Source organism: Bolinopsis microptera, chromosome 1, assembly GCF_026151205.1.
Source record: "Bolinopsis microptera isolate Bmic1 chromosome 1, MBARI_Bmic_1.0, whole genome shotgun sequence".
In the NCBI taxonomy this organism is placed as follows: domain Eukaryota; kingdom Metazoa; phylum Ctenophora; class Tentaculata; order Lobata; family Bolinopsidae; genus Bolinopsis; species Bolinopsis microptera.
In genome coordinates, this window is record NC_087072.1 from 4,912,251 (window position 1) to 4,931,602 (window position 19,352).

The 19,352-nt window shown below is 38.7% G+C and overlaps 2 protein-coding genes across 6 annotated transcripts in view; both read left to right on the top strand.

Moving 5' to 3' along the window:
- Window positions 1-19,352, top strand: part of LOC134813957 (coiled-coil domain-containing protein 178-like) — a 66,008-nt gene that overhangs the window by 17,303 nt on the left and 29,353 nt on the right. For 2 of the 5 annotated variants that reach the window (XM_063821934.1, XM_063821911.1), the window contains exons 12-19: window positions 6,998-7,110; window positions 7,775-7,906; window positions 8,120-8,198; window positions 8,471-8,707; window positions 8,813-9,013; window positions 9,359-9,510; window positions 9,647-9,806; window positions 10,746-10,895. In XM_063821934.1, the coding sequence (XP_063678004.1) occupies window positions 6,998-7,110; window positions 7,775-7,906; window positions 8,120-8,198; window positions 8,471-8,707; window positions 8,813-9,013; window positions 9,359-9,510; window positions 9,647-9,806; window positions 10,746-10,895 (1,224 nt within the window). Of the gene's footprint in view, window positions 1-6,997; window positions 7,111-7,271; window positions 7,284-7,588; window positions 7,726-7,769; window positions 7,907-8,119; window positions 8,199-8,470; window positions 8,708-8,812; window positions 9,014-9,358; window positions 9,511-9,646; window positions 9,807-10,745; window positions 10,896-19,352 lie in introns of all 5 variants that reach the window. The other 3 variants (XM_063821926.1, XM_063821919.1, XM_063821941.1) reach the window with 3 other exon arrangements.
- LOC134820339 (carbohydrate sulfotransferase 15-like) lies at window positions 631-2,515 on the top strand. Its single transcript, XM_063830622.1, has one exon. It carries the CDS (start codon window positions 693-695, stop codon window positions 2,355-2,357), a length of 1,665 nt encoding a protein of 554 aa, XP_063686692.1. The 5' UTR covers window positions 631-692; the 3' UTR covers window positions 2,358-2,515.

Sequence of the window (19,352 nt, forward strand, 5' to 3'; positions counted from 1 at the left end):
TCTTTACTTTAACATGAAAATATCATCCTCTATTCCCTCCGAAGGTTGTAACATTTTGCTAAATTATTGTAAAGTTAGCAGGTAGGTCCTGTACCATAATCCATATTACTGATCATTTCTATTTACTGGTATTGTTATCACCCAGACATCTATGCAGACATTTACTTAATTTCTTCCAGAGGTCTTCCATGTGGTGATGAGAGCAATCAAATGTGGTCAGCACCTCTCACTTTATTATCGTTACGTTATTATTAACTCATTATATTTAAGTTATACTCATCTGCATTATTCCGTGCTGTGACCTTCTACTTGTTCGTTTTGTATAGTTGTATGTATAATTGAGTGTTTTAGATGCATAGTAGTACAGTGTGACGCTATAATTGTAGTTGGCTCTCTTATTTCTAATCATCGATTAGTTGTTTAAGATAATAATAACTAGCATCAGAATTTATGAATTGAAATTAAGACGTCTTCAGAATTAAGGGCCCATAATCTAATTCTGTCCAGCCCAAATGACTCACAGAAAGTTCAGTGACCATCTTGGGTCATTTCCACATAAGCATAATATTTTTTACGACAAAATTATATCAAATCAGGAAATGCTCGTTTGTATTATATTATTGATTTTGATGTTCCTGGAAATTTGCTTATTCTATAAATCCTGCAGGTGTGCCTCGGCTTATTCGGCGAGAATGGTTTTATTTAGCAGATGGCTGAAAAGTAAGGTTGTATGGGTCTTGCTACTTTTTGCTAGTTTCCATCTCATAATGATCTTGTCACAAACTGAGAATACTATAAGAAATTCAAGTGGAGCTGAGGACGACCAGCTTGCTGTCGACAGAAGAAATCGATTCAGTAACATTTTGAGTGACGTCACAGTAAAGGTTTTAGAAGCTGACGGTATATTAGGTAATAAAGCACCTTCAAGTAAGATCTACGAGAAAAAGAAACCCGTCATCGGTTTAGGAAGCATAAACACAAAAAGGATGAAAAAATCAGCGATGAAACAATTGCCTAGTTCTATACCAGGAAATTTAACAGAAAATAGAGTAAGAACGCAAGATATACCCTACAAATCATTTTTCTCTCAACCAAGGCCAATGAAAGTCATTGAAAACCTTCCTGAAAAGTACCAGAATATCGGGTTCTTAAAGAAGCAGCCAAGTTATGAGGAAATGAACGTGGAGGAAGCAATCCCACAAAGGACTTCATTCGGTGATCCGAACGAGATGAACTGTAATGATACTTTTTGTTACCTGAACGGGAGAACTCTGAAAAAAGAATTAATCACAGAAAATCCTAAAGACATGTTCACCTTTCTCCCACCTGAAGAAGAATTTCTGAAAGAATTTAAGAACCCCTGCTGGAAAGGAAATGATCTTCTTGACCGGGAGGCCATGTTTTGCTTACCTTACTTTTTCATCATCGGTTTCACAAAAGCTGGAACGACAGATCTATTTGGACTCCTCAAAAAACACGTCCTTATAAGCTCCCGAGCCAGGAAAGAAACACATTTCTTTGACAGGAGAAGTCGAGGAAGAGCAATGCCAATGCATCGAGCTCCCCATGGTTTGCCCAGATCATTCAGGTTCTACGCTAATAGAGGTTCGTATCGAGACTATCTGATGCCAACTTACCAAGAAGTTGAAGGAACGGATGTCCTGTTTCACGGAATTACTATGGACGCTACCCCCTCCTACGTATGGGACAACGAGTTTTGGGAAACGTTCCACCCCGGTTACAAAGAGCCACCAGTGACTACCGCAGACACTCTTGCAAAACTTAATCCTAAAACCAAATTTATATTCTCCTTGCGGGACCCGATCAATCGGATGCGATCAGCGTACCAGTTTTTCTGTAAGAGTTTGCAAACATACAAGTGCGACAGGCCCATTACACCGGAGAAATATCATAATTTGGTGGCGGAGGCGGTTGATAAGTTTAATAACTGCCTGAAAGAGAACACTTTGAGAGGATGCACTTATAGCACTAAAACCCACCAACTAGCGACCCATTTATATGCAAGTATCTACCATGTCTATATTCTCGACTACATGAAGGTTTTTCCCAAGAATCAGATCTATATACTCCAGATGGAGGAACGTACCCGGGACCCGATCACCACTATCAATAATCTCTGTGACTTCCTGGAGATACCACGATTTCCTGCGAGGATATTGAAGAAGATTTTTGAAGAGCGGGAAGGAATCGCAAGGAATCAGATAAGTGATGAATTGAAGATCCCCTATGTTCTGCCAGAGACAACTAAACTCCTTGAGAAGTTCTTCAGACCGTATCTCAGAGACCTAGTTGATCTGCTAGGTGACGAGAAGTGGTATTGGAGTCGTCCTCACTGACAGAAGAACTGATGTAGATCGGTCATTAGCACCTTTGACCGTTTAACCATATAAAATTCGAGCTAATCAAGTTTTATGTTTGCAGGGTTCTATGACATTTTAAACCACAAAGCTTTCAAGTGTGTAGTATTAAGGTATTAACGTTAGTAATATTTGATTCAATTGGAAAACTTACAAATTTTATTGGAGCGGTCTTGTGAACTAAACCTCTTTGAGGAGCATTCCCTAACAGCCAATAAAGCTGGCATACGATACAATAATATGATGTGACATAACGTATTCATATCATTATTTACACGAAACAAAACACTCGGAACACTGGCGAGCTAACTGGTTAGCTAACGAGGTTTTCTTTGTATATGGTAGCTTGCGACCGTGCGAGCGTGCGTGAATACGTGCCCGCCCACGTTCCTACCTGCGCAAAGTTATTTTGAGTGATAATCTGAATTACCTTACTCGGGATTATTATGACCGGGATAAAGTGGTGGGTTTAGGGTAATTTCGCCATATTTTTCCCGAACCACATTTTCACCGGTCGTTAATAAACCCGCCTACTCAGCTTTTAGGGTTCCCAAGGGGTATGGGTGCTCATATTTTAATCGTTGTCTTATATTCACTAAAGAAGACTATTGGGACACTTGTTGTAGGTTTTTCGACTTCATTTGGCTAAAATTGCAATAAATTCACCTTTTTGCCCAATTCTTGTCATATATCCTTATTGTCAAATTTGATTTAAATAGGCCATTTTTTTATTTCTTAGGTATTGACTATCTCTACATAATGAAATAGGACTCAAAGTAAAAGTAACAGTTAAATTAAAACTTGAATTAATTAAAACTGATGAAAGGGATGATCCAGATGAAGATAACGAAGATGATTACAACTTATTGGAAGACTAAACATCTCTCCCTTTATCTTAATATCGATCTGGTTGTTACACTTCAAATGTTAAAAATTATTTTCGGGAAGTTGGTCGTTTAGCTCCGGACAGTCTATGCAACGTCTATGCAACGTCCGTGCAACAACAAAAGAACCGTCTATGCAACGTCTATGCAACGTCCCTGCACAATGAACACTCTATGCACACTCCCTGCACGGTCAGTCTATGCAACGTCTATGCAACGTCTATGCAACGTCCCTGCACAGTACCATATGAACACCGGCTACTAGCCGGCTACTAGCCGGCTAGTAGCCACTTTTGTAATAACAGATCCTCAACTTCACATTAACAACCGGCTACTAACCGGCACTTGAAAAGTGGTCACTAGCCGGCTACTAACCGGCTACTAGCCGGCTAGTGACCACAAAGTAGCTACTAACCGGCTACTAAGCGGTCACTAGCCGGCTATTAGCCGAGCTCTAAAGCAGACCTATTAGTAAGTGCCGGCTACTAGTAGGTCTGCTTTAGAGCTCGGCTAATAGCCGGCTAGTGACCGCTTAGTAGCCGGTTAGTAGCCACTTTGTGGTCACTAGCCGGCTAGTAGCCGGTTAGTAGCCGGCTAGTGACCACTTTTCAAGTGCCGGTTAGTAGCCGGTTGGTAATGTGAAGTTGAGGAGCTGTTATTACAAAAGTGGCTACTAGCCGGCTAGTAGCCGGTGTTCATATGGTACTGTGCAGGGACGTTGCATAGACGTTGCATAGACGTTGCATAGACTGACCGTGCAGGGAGTGTGCATAGAGTGTTCATTGTGCAGGGACGTTGCATAGACGTTGCATAGACGGTTCTTTTGTTGTTGCATGGACGTTGCATAGACGTTGCATAGACTGTCCGGAGCTAAACGACCAAGTTGCCTTATTTTCCATCTAGTTTGATTAACCACGAGTCATTATTTCTGTCTACTTTCAACAATTATTGATAATTCGACTTGTTTCACAAGTTTTAGCAATGCGAAAATTTCTAAACTTGCTTATCTCTAATAAGGAAATTTACATCTGAGACAAAATTTTTGAATCTAAAATTGAAAGGTTGGACACCGGTAAAATGGCGACCGGGAAAATGTGGTGGGTTTTGAGCAATTTCGCCATATTTTCCCCGAACCATATTTTAACCGGTCGTTAATAAACCCGTCGTAATAATCCCGAGTAAGGTATATAATTGTTGGCGCGCGACGCTGAACCAACCAAGTACACTATTAATTTCATCATGTACGTATCCCACTAGGCACTAATTGATAGCATATTATTATTATTTTGAGTTAGAAGTACTATCTTGCACAGATCCGTGTCAGGTTGCATAACCAATAAAAATATGGTTACATATGTTCAAATTCAATATAGAATTATATTAACTGGGCGGCGCTCGGCAGTCGGCATGTCACTTCGCCATATTTGCATGTTTATATAAACAGTAAAGACTGGGCCGTCCCCAGGTTGTATGGAATATGATAAATACGCCATCACGGATCGGGAAATTGAGCGGCCATCCACAAAAGAAAAGCGGCCGCATTTCTTGTTACATTAGACTATCAGCTAATTGGATAATTGCCAATTAGTTAATTACCAAACATTTTTATTGGCTTAAAACTTTAAAATGATTAAAATCGTTTGAAACACGGAGAAATGTAGTTTTTAGAAAAACTTCAAAACTTTTTCGCTTACAAATTTGTTTCGAGATGTGGATAAAAATGCTTTGCAGAAAAACTTCGAACATTTTCAGATTGGGGAATACTAAAATCATCAATATTTGAAGTTGAAGTTCAGTAGATCTCGGCATATTTTAATAATTAGGAATAGCTTAGCGGAAAGGGCTGAACCTGAAAAAGGTTAATCACACAATATTAGAGTTTCATAACTAATTACAATACAGCTTTATCAAATTCCACATAAAGAAACAGCACAAAAGGACCATTTAAGATCGAATCGATTTTACCTGATGTACTATCATTTTATTGATTTTAATGATCAAAACCTCTCTGTACCGTCAATCTTGCCAATCTATACCGGGTATCTGAATGTACCGGACCTCTACTTTGCCTTTATAATTAGACCCAGTTGTGCAAGAAATACGATTTCTCACGGGGGTTTCTTTTAACTGTGCACTTTTTGTCACTCTCGCAAGAGGCCCGGTATTATAGGGGGTACTAGTGTAAACCGGCCTACGGCCGGGATTTCACTGCCGCAGTTAAAAAGGGTAGGAGTAATTACCCGCTAAGTCAAAACCCGCATTAGGTGACCCAATAGTTTCTTAAACAATAATCTCATAATCAGTTATTTCTTGTGGATAATTAAGTCATTATTAGCCATGAGGCACCACACTCCATGATCATAAGGTCTGAACACCGAGTATTACACCTCATCACTCCCGTCTTGAACCGCTTTCTATTTTTATTTAAATCGTTATAGAAATTAACCCTTGTTAACTCCGCACCACACCCGCATATTATATTTGAAAACACGCATACCATTGTCGTATGAACTCTCTCTCTCTCTCTCTCTCTCTCTCTCTCTCTCTCTCTCTCTCTGCAGTCCAAACAGACCCCAAACACTAACAGTCCCCCCTCCCCTAATAAGCTTAAGGTATAACATTAAAGCGAATCTTCCGGGCTAATCCAATTATGACGCTACTTAAATGCAGCTATAACATATAACACAGTAATGAGAGAGAGAGAGCAAGCCCCGTTACTCTTGCCGTTCTGCTCAAGCAATTTTATGTAACATTTGTGGTACAAAACCATCAATTAAACCACTTACCACCGGCCGATTTAAAAAAAAATTTCCTATGGGCTTCATCAGAGTTTTGTCGACACTATACCGAAAAAATCAGTCCCGTAACTCTTACCGTTTTTTTTGTATAACCGACCGGAAATTACTGATATCTGGATATTATCCGGTTGGAAGAGACAAGGACAAGTGAAACAAGGAAGTTAGGAGTAAGGGCAAATTTTCGGCGTCAACGCCATCTTCAGGCTAAAATTGTTATAAATGTTAGTATATAATAAATGCTTCTATACTAGTTAAAATGCTAAATTAAAATTACACACACTGAATACAGGTTACATCAAATGGTATTGTACATTACAGTGAATGGTATTGTACATTACAGTGAATGTAATGTACAATACCATTTGATGTAACCTGTATTCAGTGTGTGTAATTTTAATTTAGCATTTTAACTAGTATAGAAGCATTTATTATATACTAACATTTATAACAATTTTAGCCTGAAGATGGCGTTGACGCCGAAAATTTGCCCTTACTCCTAACTTCCTTGTTTCACTTGTCCTTGTCTCTTCCAACCGGATAATATCCAGATATCAGTATTTCAATCATGAGACTAATAAACAGCGAACTACTCCGTTATTTGACCGGAAATTACACACGGACAGACAGACAGACACACAGACACACAGACACACACACATTCTGGTGTTATTAAGGTGATAGGAAGCAAGTGTAAATATACCTTCCATCATCCACTGTGGCTATTTTGTGTTTTTTCTGGGAAATTATCTATTGGGTCTACTTGTTTCCCTGGAAACCGGCATATATTTGCTTACCAAGTCTGCTATTTTTCGCGCATTGAGCCGCGCACACGTGGTTTATTAACAAATCATTACAGTACATGTACTATCGTATTCCGGCTCCGTATTATTTAATTTCGATCAAAGTTTGTTTTCTTGATTTCTCAAATCCAATCCAGGTTAACACAGCGAAGATAAACTTACTAGAGGTTGCCGAAAATATCAAAGCTAGAAGGAGAGCCAACAAGCGTCTCTCCGAACAAATGGCAGAAAAGGTTAGTCAGCGACAGTTCTACTCCAGTCCATTGGAAAAGCCTTAATAAATTACTTAAAGAGTTTAAATTCGACGATATTTCCTATTTTTTCAATGATTTAATTGCAAGGTTTAATAGAATATTCATTCAACCAATATTTATTTAATTGATGAAGTCTCTAATCAAAACATATTCCTAGCACTTATACGTGGTAAGATATCTGTTTGTCATAACAATAATGTTATAACCAGTTGTCCGTGTAGAATAAAGCCAATTGCCGCACTGTTAGTAATGTGAAGCTATTTTTCCTCCTTGGATCCAACTTATATTATCCCTTCATCTTATATCCTGCTTTTCCTTAAATCCCACTTTTCCTCATATCCCGCTTTTCCTTATATCCCGCTTTTCCTTATATCCCGCTTTTCCTTATATCCCGCTTTTCCTTATATCCCCTTTTTCCTCCACCTACACCTTTCGCAACGTTCTTCGGTAAGCTGAGTTATGTTTCCTTCTTAGAAAACAGAATTAGAAAACCGAGACAAGAAGCAGCAAAGAACTCTCAGATTTGATAAAAGCATGTTACGTGAGGCACTGCAAACCACCGTCAAGATGGAGCGAGAAATTATAGATTTTAAAAAAGAGCTAACCGTCAGGTATGAATTTCTTTGAATCAGACCCGGAGTAATTTCTTTTTTAGAAAACAGAATTGGAAAACCGAGACAAGAAAAAACAGAGAACTCTGAGATTTGATAAGAGCATGCTGCGTGAGGCACTGCAAAGCTTCGTCAAAATGGAGCGGGAAATTTTGGATTTTAAGAAGGAACTGACCGTCAGGTATGGATTTCTTTCTGTTCATTTTAAGAGTCACATTAGTTCCAGCCAGTGCCAGAGATTCTCATGTTGGATTTTATTCTTAATTTTACCGTTTTATATTGTCCGCTCTATGGCGTGAAAAGTTAAAATTTCACAGAACATAAAGTTAAAGTATTAAGCATAAGCCTTCAATATGCTAAAAAACAGCATAATGTACACTTGACCCATGTTCAGTATCAAGAAAGCACGAGATGACGAGAAGGCCACAAGCAGAGCACAAGCAGAACTGAAACATCTCGACCAGCAACTACAGGTCAGACATCACAACATCTCTCAGTTGTACATTCATTTTTAAATTGAGTAAAGTAACTGCTGACTGCAGGGGAGGGGAGGGGCGTTGGTGTGGTCAAATGGGCGTCGGCATAAACACAGCTAAAACTTGAGTTATGCTATAATGATGAAAATAACATCACCGTCGTGTTCGCTCACTGTCCTCTAATTAGTAAGTACGGCTATATTTCTGCAAAATAGATTATGTATCAGGAATTATGGTAATCAGCAAACGTACATTCAATCGGTCACCAGGTAGTGGTAGAGGAGGTGCAAAAACTGGCGGAGTTGAACGCGAAGCTCTCGTTAGAAGCACACCGTACAGAGGAAGATATCGTGAACACGGAGACTGCTCTACGTAACAACCTCACCATGTTGCGCAAGACATTGCAGGACGAGATCCAGGCCAAAACTTCACTTTCCAACAAAATGGAGAGCGAAGCGGAGGACTTTGAGAAGTACCAGGGGGATTCCTCAAGAAAATTGACTAGGGTAGGTGGATTTTAGAAGTTTCGTCGAACGAAAATTCTTTATTTCAATTTGAGCGCTAGTTTGTAGTTTTATGAACTGATCCTAAGTCAATAAAATTTCCTGCAGACTCAAAAGAAAAAGAACGACCTGGAAGCGATACACCAGAAGTATTCTAACAAGAAAGATGATTTGAGTAACAAACTGACTGGTATACACACGGATCGAGATAAGCTGCAGGCAGAGATAGATCACACTGCTACAACTTTCAAGGCGGAGAAGGAGGACCTTGAGAAACAAATCACTCTGCTCAAACCGGAGGAAAAACAGGTACTATATACAATATTACATAACCTTCAATCTAATTATTTGAGAAATTCACAATTTACCAATTTTTCGGGCTTAAATTCTTTGACCACAATTTATTCAATCTATTCATAACAGACCTTTTAAAACTACCCCTGTTTCTACCTCTCGCTTTATTTCTGTGAGCAGATGTTCCACTCAGACTCGCTGTAGTATTGAACTCAAATTGATTCATAAAATATATTTATGAAATAGAATAGCTGTAAAATAAGTTCGTGACGGCTGGGAACACAAATGTGTGACAACTCACAACAAGTCATTGGCCTTCACATCTGTGTCACTTCCAGCTATAAAAGTTTCCGTTATTAGGTTCGTGAGGAAAGTGAGGAGACCCAGAAAGCTATAAACGACCTGCAGTGGCGTAACGATCTCGTCAGCAAAAAGATACAGGAGTGTTTAGATGCCACTAGAGTCGTAATGAAGATTCAGAAACAAACTGACGATCAAATCGCAGATTTGGGGTAACTTTTTTTAACGTCTAAATTAACTTGCAGGAACACGCATATAGTTTGAGCGGATTTGATTGAAAATAAATTCATGGTTTCGAATTATATTACACAATCTACGTAACGATTAAAAAATGTCCAATTATTCCAGTAAAAAGATCGAAAACTTTGAGAATGATTTGACTGCGGGTCAAGAGACAGAGAAACAGTTGCAGTCCAACCTGAACCACATCAGAGATAACCAACTTCTCCTACGAAACCAACATAAGGCTCGACTCGACAAACGGGTCACAATTTTCAACGAACTAAAGGTAAAACAAAAATTTCAGAGTAACAAAAATCACACATCAAAAATGTTTATTTCCTTTTCACTATGATCAGATACATCGGACAACGGTTCCCAATGTTCGTCCTCATCTCCCAAGTTCATTTTTGATCCTTCTATCGTAGACAATCTGGGCTCCCGAGAAGTGTAAAGTTTCAGGAGGGTGGGGCTGTTCGTCATCGTATCCTGCTGCCAGCTGGACCTCGGACCCCCGGTAATACTGTCCCTGGAAACGTCCCAACTGTCTCTTTTCATACCATTACTGTACTGTTTCATGAACCCCATATTACGTGGTTCTTGTGCTGGAGCCGGGCTGTTTGTTGCCATGCTCATCCTGGATCTAGCTAATTCAAGCTTTGGGGTTATCGCCAGGGAGAATCTCTTACGAATCTGGTTGAAACTGAACCGTTGGTCCGTCATCTTGAAGTGGAGGAGTTTCTTCGGGATACGATTGTGTATCTTGATACTATCCCGGAGACGCCATGTGACGGCTAAAGCGATTCCCGCTAAAATGAAAATTAGTGTTAGGACTATCAGGTTTATTTTCCAGCCTACTACATGAACATGTGCTGTCTCACTCGTCGTGCCATTTGCAGTTGCTTCAGATCTAATCGACGTGTCCTTTCCAATTGTTTCGCTCTCGTCGCTGGAGTTTGTTTTTGTTACTTGGGATGAGTTGTTGTTACAGCCAGCATAGGAAACAAATGCAAGAAAAAACAGTAAAACTAGAATTACATTGCAAACCATGATCTTCAAACAAATTGCCGCCACCGAAAGTAATTGTAAGGTCGTTAGAAATGTTTGCGATCTGTAATAGTTTTTTATAGGTTGCTCCTTCGTAAAATTTGTCAAGGTAACAAATCTATAATTGTTTTTGACCTCATTTTACATTTATTCGAAACTCACAGTGTACCATATTTATCAGGAGACTGTGGCAGAACTGATCGGAGAGAATCAGAGGAACTCAGAAGCGTACACGGTGATGCAGAAGAGGCATCTCAAAGTAAAGGGCCAGTATCAGAGAATTCTAGACAGCAAACTCGGACTGGAGATCAGCGTTAACGAGATAACAAAGGTTAGAAGTAATAGATTTCGTGTTTTAAGTTGCTTGATCAAAATACAGATTTGATTTGATTTTTACAAACTCACGTTAAAAAATGCAGAAACCATAAAACAAGGCAAATAATTTGCGATCTTCCTTAAAAAGATGGAAGACTCGATCTAAAAATATGCTATGATTCATTGGTCTTCAATTGATCTAGAATTAAATTAAAATCTTAAGAAAAAACAAATCTCCATAACCTAGCTTACTAGCAAGCACCATTCAGCAAAGATTTTTTAAAACAGCTTGCTATCGTATATTATCAAGCCTCCTATGAGAGGTAGGAGTAGAAAGAGGAAACTGTCTAAGAGAGGAGGGAGTGTCGGGACAGGGTAGTCCTCCTCTCAATCTCGCAGTGTTCCCTAAATGTACACACATAGACGTGGGTGTGGTTGGGATGATCACCGTCTCACCTATTCGTGGAGTCAGGTTCCTTTCAAAACCTCCCATCCCTCCCCCTCCACAGCCATTTAACCTCGTTTTGCCTCGCAGCTTCATCGAGATCCTCAATCTTTTATTTGGGGCCGCGGTGGGTGCCATGCTCAACATGTTCTTATCAATCGTTATAGACCCTTTGCTCAATATTTTCAGAACCAGACTTTTAATGGAGGTTCTCAGAGAATGCATCCTGATCATATAGAGAACTGGATTTACTGCAGCGTTCAGAATAATGGTATAATAGTAAAGGAAATTCAGTAAATAACCAGTTGGATCTAAATTGTTTGCCTTATCAACCAATTTAAAGTTGTTGAGGATCCTGCTTCCCAAATTGAAGATAATGTAGACCACGGTAAAAAGAACTATGGTGACAGAAGCGTATCGTTTCGTATCCCGTTGCAAATCATGCAGTTGATCAGCATCCCTCATCAAAATAAAAACCGACACAATGCAACTCAGGATGATTGGAAAGATTGGTATGGAATATATAATCTCATTCAGAATGTCGCTAGGTTTCTCAAACTTGTTCGATGGCGCGTTAATATTCTCACAGTTACCAAAACCAGCAGAATACTGGAACTCCCCTCCCACCTCCCAGTATGGCATGGAAACTACAACACACTGCAGAAGGAAATGAACACCAACAGTCACGAGGACAACCTCCATCTTTAGGCGTCTGAAGGGTAGGAGGAGTACAAACGTCCGGCTTATACTCAACACAGCCACATAGAAGATACTGAGAGAGGAAAGTAGCCGCTGAACCACACCCCAAATGTTACAATAAACCCCACTCCTAAACATGATATCGTCTCTGAGCGCCATGTAGGTGATAGCCACTGGGAAACAGTTGACACAGGTGAGACAGTCCACCGCGCTGATACACGTGTAGACTATAGAGGAGACGCTGCGCCGTTGTGCTAGGAAGCACCAGAAGGCGAATATGTTAGCGGGGACTCCTATGAAGAAGCAGAGGAAACAGATGGCACCAAAGAGATAGTCTACAGATGGTATTACGTAGGGTGGGTAATCTGTTGTGAGGTTGCTACTAACATTTTCCATCCTGAAGATTAATGTGGGGTTACGGTTTGGTGGTAGCGTGGAAAATAAAAAATAAAACCTTGTGTTCATTTCCTGACGAGAAAAACGGAAACTTGACAACCATTTTAAATCATTAAAAATTTCATGATGATAACCATGTGCCAAATATCTGAAATAATACTCATGAAACAAGTAACATATACTGTTGTCCTGACTTTCAACTGATTCTAAACAGTGGAACAGCTCTATTGATCGGGTCTGACAGATATTAAATGAAGCGATGAAAGCAAGTCTAGCATACCAATCTTGTTCGTCGACTGTAGTTATAAGAATTCCTACGTTACAAACACGGCGCGGACTCAATCTGGGATTATCTTCCTAATTTGACTTCCGAAAAGCACAAGGAATGAATGTCTAGTTCACTCTAGCAGTAAGCATAAATCGCAGGAAAGTCTACGCCGAAAATTCCTATCTGTTCACAGTTCTAAGTATTGTGCTAGTCGCTAACAACTTAACGAGAGTTTGAGAATATGAGACTCATGGAACACGTGTTTCCTGCTACTATTTCAACTATACACCGAATTTATATAAGTTCACAAAGCTTCATTTCAGCTGTGCAGATAAAAATAGCTATCAAACTAAAGAACTATAAACACAAATTACAAATTGCGCTCAAAGCACATCCTGAAGAGGGTGAGCTTATTGAAGTGTTACAGCTCCGAACATATCCCAAATATCCTCCCACTGCTCTGAGGATTTAGTTTCCAGCAGTTATAAGTACTAAGGTTTGTTAAAATTACAATCTATTAGAATAATAGAATAACTGGCCAGGCGCACAGCCGCAAATTGGAGCTTAATAAAGTGCGCGTGTACCTGGTGACTTCATTGTTACAGGTGATGGGATGCTAGCTTTGATTTGTCATGACTCTGGAGTCTGATTATTATGGAGAGAATACCTTACAGTTACACGTATTACCTCTAACTGACTGGTCTGTGAATCTCGAAGCGTTTCACGAGCCTAGACCGCAGAAATATCAACATTGGATTTTACTAGTTGCAGAACATTGAGATATTTTAATATAGCATGCTCTACTGCACAATAGTCAGCAACGCTATGCTCTACCTCTACTTTTACCATAATAAATAAATTCATATCAAATGTAGTGAATCGCAGATCTTCACAATTTCGATTTCACATTAACACTTAACTTTGGCATTATAGTACGGCGGTTGCTGGTCATGCATCAGGAAATATAGGCTACAGCATTAACAGAACTGGAAACTTTTAATTAAAAAGACAAGACAATGGAAGTGGACAATGCTACTATCTTAATTGGAAGTAACCTCTTTAACCGTGAAGCTGGAAACCTTTGATTAGGTCATATGTCACCCGAGAGAATATTTATGGACCAGATCAGAGGTCGTGTCGGCGAAATGTCGATAACGGAGGACGAGGATAGTTGGTGGATAATTGTGGGCCTATTTAGGTTATTGAATGAGGCATACTATAATTCTTAACGGTCAATAAAATCATCCCACGGGATCACGTGAGTAAGTTTTAAAGTTAGAGGACGGTACCCTGTTTGGGGACAGTACTCTGTGGTAAATCTCGATAATCCTTTCAATTTGAGAAAGAGCCGACTATGTAGGAGGCATGCAATGACCAACATATCTGACTGAACCAGGGCACAAATCCTCCCGAACAATCCAATAATTTATCGACGATTATTAGAATGAACAATTATTTCTTTGTCACTCGAAGTGACCGGCTATTGACTTCTTATAATTTTCTAATATGGATTGAGTTTCGGTCCCGTTTCGGTTAATAACTTGTTAATGATGAAAAGATGCTGTCCAGATAAAACTGCTTTGATATCTCAAAAGACAGGTCCAACGTCAAATTAAAATATCAATCATTGTCGCTTTAATTACGACGATTCGTTTGGTGATTACATCTGCATCATCCAATATTGGCACGTCAATAGAAAGTGGCAACGATTAGGCATAACATTATAAGAACGAGCACTTAACCTTCCACTGATTCGAGACTTCGGAGGTGGAAACGGCTATCAAATAATATTGAAAAATCAAACTTATTTTATGCGTGCTGCACTATCTCAATCATTCTGTCTGGACAGTTTACACTTTTGAGCCAACAGTCTGTGAAGATGTCTCTTCTTCGTTAAAGGTAAGCACTAATCGTCACGTACATTCATTAAACTATTAAACAGAGGCGGAGTTTAAATATCGCCTTGTTATTGTTAGATGAGGTCGTAATATGTGGAAAATCAATATTACGAAATGCCGAAAATTTTAATTAGGGCTTGATGATAAAATAGAGGTGACAACTGTGACATTTATCATAAATGGATACATTGTTCGATCTCATTGAAAATGTGGCCCCTAATTTAGTAAGTTGATTGATGTTTAAGAGACTGATAATCGTATGAAGGCTCCACTTTGGTCATTTGTATTGATTTCCCAGATATTTCGACAATATTATGCTAAATATGCCCAGGTATTATGATAAATTTGAACAACGAAGCAGTCGGCTTGTGGCACACTTTTAGTCTCCTGTGTATTGTAAGTAAATTGTTGCTCCATATTTATGCATAAGTTATCGGTTATAATTGTATTGTATTAGATGCCATCGAGGAGTAGGTGGTATGAAAAAACATATGAATGCAACCTGCAATCCGAAGGTGATTGCAGCCCTTACGGAAGACTTAACTATTAGGTCTTCATTTTCCTACAATAAATGATACATAGCGATAACATCTAAACCCCAGAAGTTTCCAGCATCTTTAGGAATCTTTACAATCACTGAGCCTGGTGTCACAAGGCCATGAAGAAAGCTGAGACTGTCGTAAAATGTTATAGAAATGTCATAGAAATGAATTGAGTTTGAGTGAGGTGGATGGTGATTAAAAAGATACCACTCTTAAGGAAGTTCGATTAACTCGCTAAGTATAGGCCACGTGGCAGGCGATCAGCTGCAAGATGAACACATAAGCAGGAGGTCTGAATCTCTGCTTAATATTTGTTTTATTCTGAATATTTGTTTTATTCTACCACAGTAAGAAAGTGTGAACTGGGGGATGAAACAAGGATTGTCCGTGAGTAAGCTGAAAGTGAGCTGATTCTTAGAACCAGCGGTTCTAGAAGATCTTCTTCATCAATTTGCTGAACGGAAAAAAGATCTATAAAATAATTTACACAATCAAAAAGAATGAAATAGATGCAGAGAAAAGATGACGCCACGAAAGGACGCTGTAGAATCGAGTACCTCTAAAGATGACACAGTGTCGCTCACTCGTTGGAGAACGTAACTTCATAAAAAAAACCAACAAAATGTGCTAAAAATGACAGACTTCGTACGTCTGACTGAGTGTCATAAACATGCGCTGATCAGGTGATGGAGTACCCTCTGGAGTCCACCTCAAGAGTAGAAGGTATTGTAGTAAAGCTTTTAAGTTGTATTACTTGTGTTTTAAGGTAGGTATTGCCCTGCAGATGGGCGCTTTCTGGAAAAGGAGAACACACAGAAAGTATGTGAACTGTTTATTGAACGAAGGATTTATAAACAAATTGATTCTGTTTTCAATAAAACCATAATAACTAATGACTGTGCTGTCAAACAAAGAACCTGCTTTATTCAATATATTTCCCAGCCGGGCTAATGATCCTATCCTTCAAGTACCAGTGTGATCCTGAGCAGCATATATACACTCTACACTGATAGATAGGCTAATACTGACATTATCTTCTATCATTATTCAAGTAGTACTAGACACTAGACACCCCAAGCTGGAATGTCTATGCTCACACGACATTGTGGTGCTCACATGACGATCAACTATTGTCGGAAAAACGTACAGTAATTCTAAAACTTTGAGAACAAATGATAGAAAAATTGTGGCAAGGTTAAAGGGATGGTGAAGTAAAGAAAACAACAAAGGAAACAATGTGTATCAAGGAACTACTCCGTGACCTGGTGCTTGCTTGTACGCGTATACTAGGTATTATATATGCGGTTAGGTTGTGCTACATATGTGATGAGCCTACAACCTTAGTAATATGTGACATGTCAGTATTATAGCGGACAGATGTTTGGTGACGCATGGACCAATCAATACACCTGCTGAGCAATCATTGTGCCCAATATCCGTCATTTTTATCCATTCTAACCGGAGTAACCTGGAATAATAATAAGTGGGCTATTTTTGTGATATTATCCCAGGAAAAGGTTCAGGAATCTTCTACGGTTTGTGTGTGAACTGATAATTACAACTGTCAAAGATTCACAGACTGTATGGTGTAGAACAATATGAGCAATGAAACCGTCACACATTATTGTCAGGTGATTATTTATCAAGGCAAACTATATAATCACTACGAGCTACTCATCAAGATGGAGATCATACTGATGTAGATATGCCAGTGTTCTTCAACAGATCAAATACCAGTTGTAATTCCTGATTTGCAGATCAGGTATCTTAATCTGAATCTCGGGATTGCCGTCGTATCCTTCTGATAACATTCTTAATTCCCTTTTTTGCAGATCAAATATTTATGAATGTATGAACTGTATCGAAGAATTGGAATGACTAATTGAAGAATTGGACTTGTAAAAAACCACGAATCCATAAGTGACGTCATCCCACTCACACAATGCAGAACGGGTGAACTGTAAAAACATCCTCATCAATATTTAATGGATGTGTGATATAGTTGCAGGAACAGACTAACCATATCACATATTCGTAATACTATTCATTAAGATGAGTAATGACTATACTGGGCCTTTGACTAATAATAATGACGTCTAATGAAGCGAAGGCCTAGGTAGAGCAACACAAACCATGTTCATTGTTCATTAATGAAATAAGTAAAATCTCAGCTCACAAACCCTTCAATTCTAGTGTCGACTACCCGGGCACCAGGTTGTAAGTTCTGAATATCTACCAGAGTTTCTAATTTTAATAATATATAATAAATAATGACACCTGTCAGGTAAATCACCCGCTATATTCTCCGTTATCAGTAGTCAACATGAATACCATTGTAGAAACCAGACATATAACAGTGTGGGCATCTAGCTGAAGATAAGTCAGTGTCACGTATCCACGACATGGTATGAGAGGAGATAAGTGTGAGTAAATATTGCTAATTTGACATTATAAGATTATAGTAAACAGTGATCAGCCAGGTTTCTAGTTACTGCAACAGATGGGTAATGTCGCTAAAAAGTGTCAATTTGAAAACGCTGTTAGAACCTTTTACAGTGTAGACTGTAGAGGGGTTAAAAAACAAGCACGTACAAAATATATACAAATATTGCGCAATTGTCGTCAAATGCACTGTTGCGACTGTTTATAAGTTCGTAAGGCACATAAACATATTAGTTTCGGTAATAACATACTTTTTCTTGTGTGTCCACAATCAAACCAAATAATGCCGGCTATATTTACTTAGTTATAACTTATACTTAATTATAAATTACTGGTGTCAGTTACTAACAACAACGAAACTACCATTACTATTGCACAATTTCTGTACCAGATCTCAGACGCTAAATGTAAAAACTGTTGCGACACAGAGCTACTACGAATTTAACATCGATTACAGAACACAAGAAAATACAAAATTAAGGATTTGTTTAGGAAAGTTAGCAGCTGGTGGTATTGCTCTCAATCAAGTAATCTTTTAGCTGAATTATTCTACTTAGCATTTGAATTGTGAATCTAGCGCACATATTTCCTAAGATTGTTGAACTATTCTAGCCAATTTTGCAAGTTTAACTTAAAACTAAAATAAAATGACGGGTCTTCAAGTACGTAAATGTGATTGTTTATTTTTCTTTGCTGAAAATTTTGCCAAGAACTTATTTCCAGTCTCTAGAAGTTGATTGGAATGAGACTTGTTTGAGGCAACAAAAAGACTGAACTTTTAGATAAGGGTGATGGGAACCGGACACGAGGGCGGTACCAAACACCGTTATAAGTGATGAACTAGTAATAGACTTGTAACATCACACAATTTATGATCTAATTTATCTGATTAGACTTTACTGGCAAAACATAAGATTAAACGGGTTTTTTGATGTTCTCAACAGTCAGGTTAAGGTAAAACTTACCTCGAAGAATTGGGTCTACTCACGTGTAAATTTGAAACAAAACTCACCAGCAGATTTTGGGGTTTGGTAACATGCTTAGACCAATCAAACACTGCCTAGATGTTCATGTGACAAACTTGGTCATCAGAATATCGCAGTCGCTAGAAGTACACAATTTTAGATCAGGGGTAGTACGTACCAGGACGGGTATTTACTTTACAACATGACTTGTGAGTTATATTTTTGAACAAGATAGATACAGGCAAAGTTCTTCGAAACCTTAAGCTGATCGTTATTTATAAATTTATACATTCTTTATTCTCTAATTCCTCCACAAGCATAAGAGTTAATTTAAATGGCAGCGAATGGAAATGTTACTGATACTTCTGGTCATAAAATCAAAATAAAATGTGGTAGCTGTAGCGGCTGGTGTTATTCTTCCAAAAACATCCGCAGCTGCTCATGGTGTCAAAACAACGTCCACGTCAAATGTTTTAAGGAAAATTTAGGTTGTACAAGCTGTTGTGAAAGTCTTATTCCTGGATTTTACGCGACTTATTATGAAATTTACGATGACTACAATAAGCTTAACGGCGCTATTTATAATCCATACGCTCAAAACAGTCGATGTAATCTTATTGGAGACGCCATGACCAATGAAGAGCACCAGGATTCAACATGGAGTGACATTTCTGCTTTCCTAACTCACTGTCAGTATAAACAGCAACGTAACGTGAAAAGGTCGACATCCTCTCAACTTAAAACATTTTCCATGAATATCAGATCCCTTTTCAAAAATATTGATCAACTACGAGAAGATATAGAAATATATGATAAGT

Bases quoted from the DNA above. Each gene is read 5' to 3' on its own strand.
- LOC134820339 (XM_063830622.1), top strand. From the start codon at position 693: ATGGTTTTATTTAGCAGATGGCTGAAAAGTAAGGTTGTATGGGTCTTG.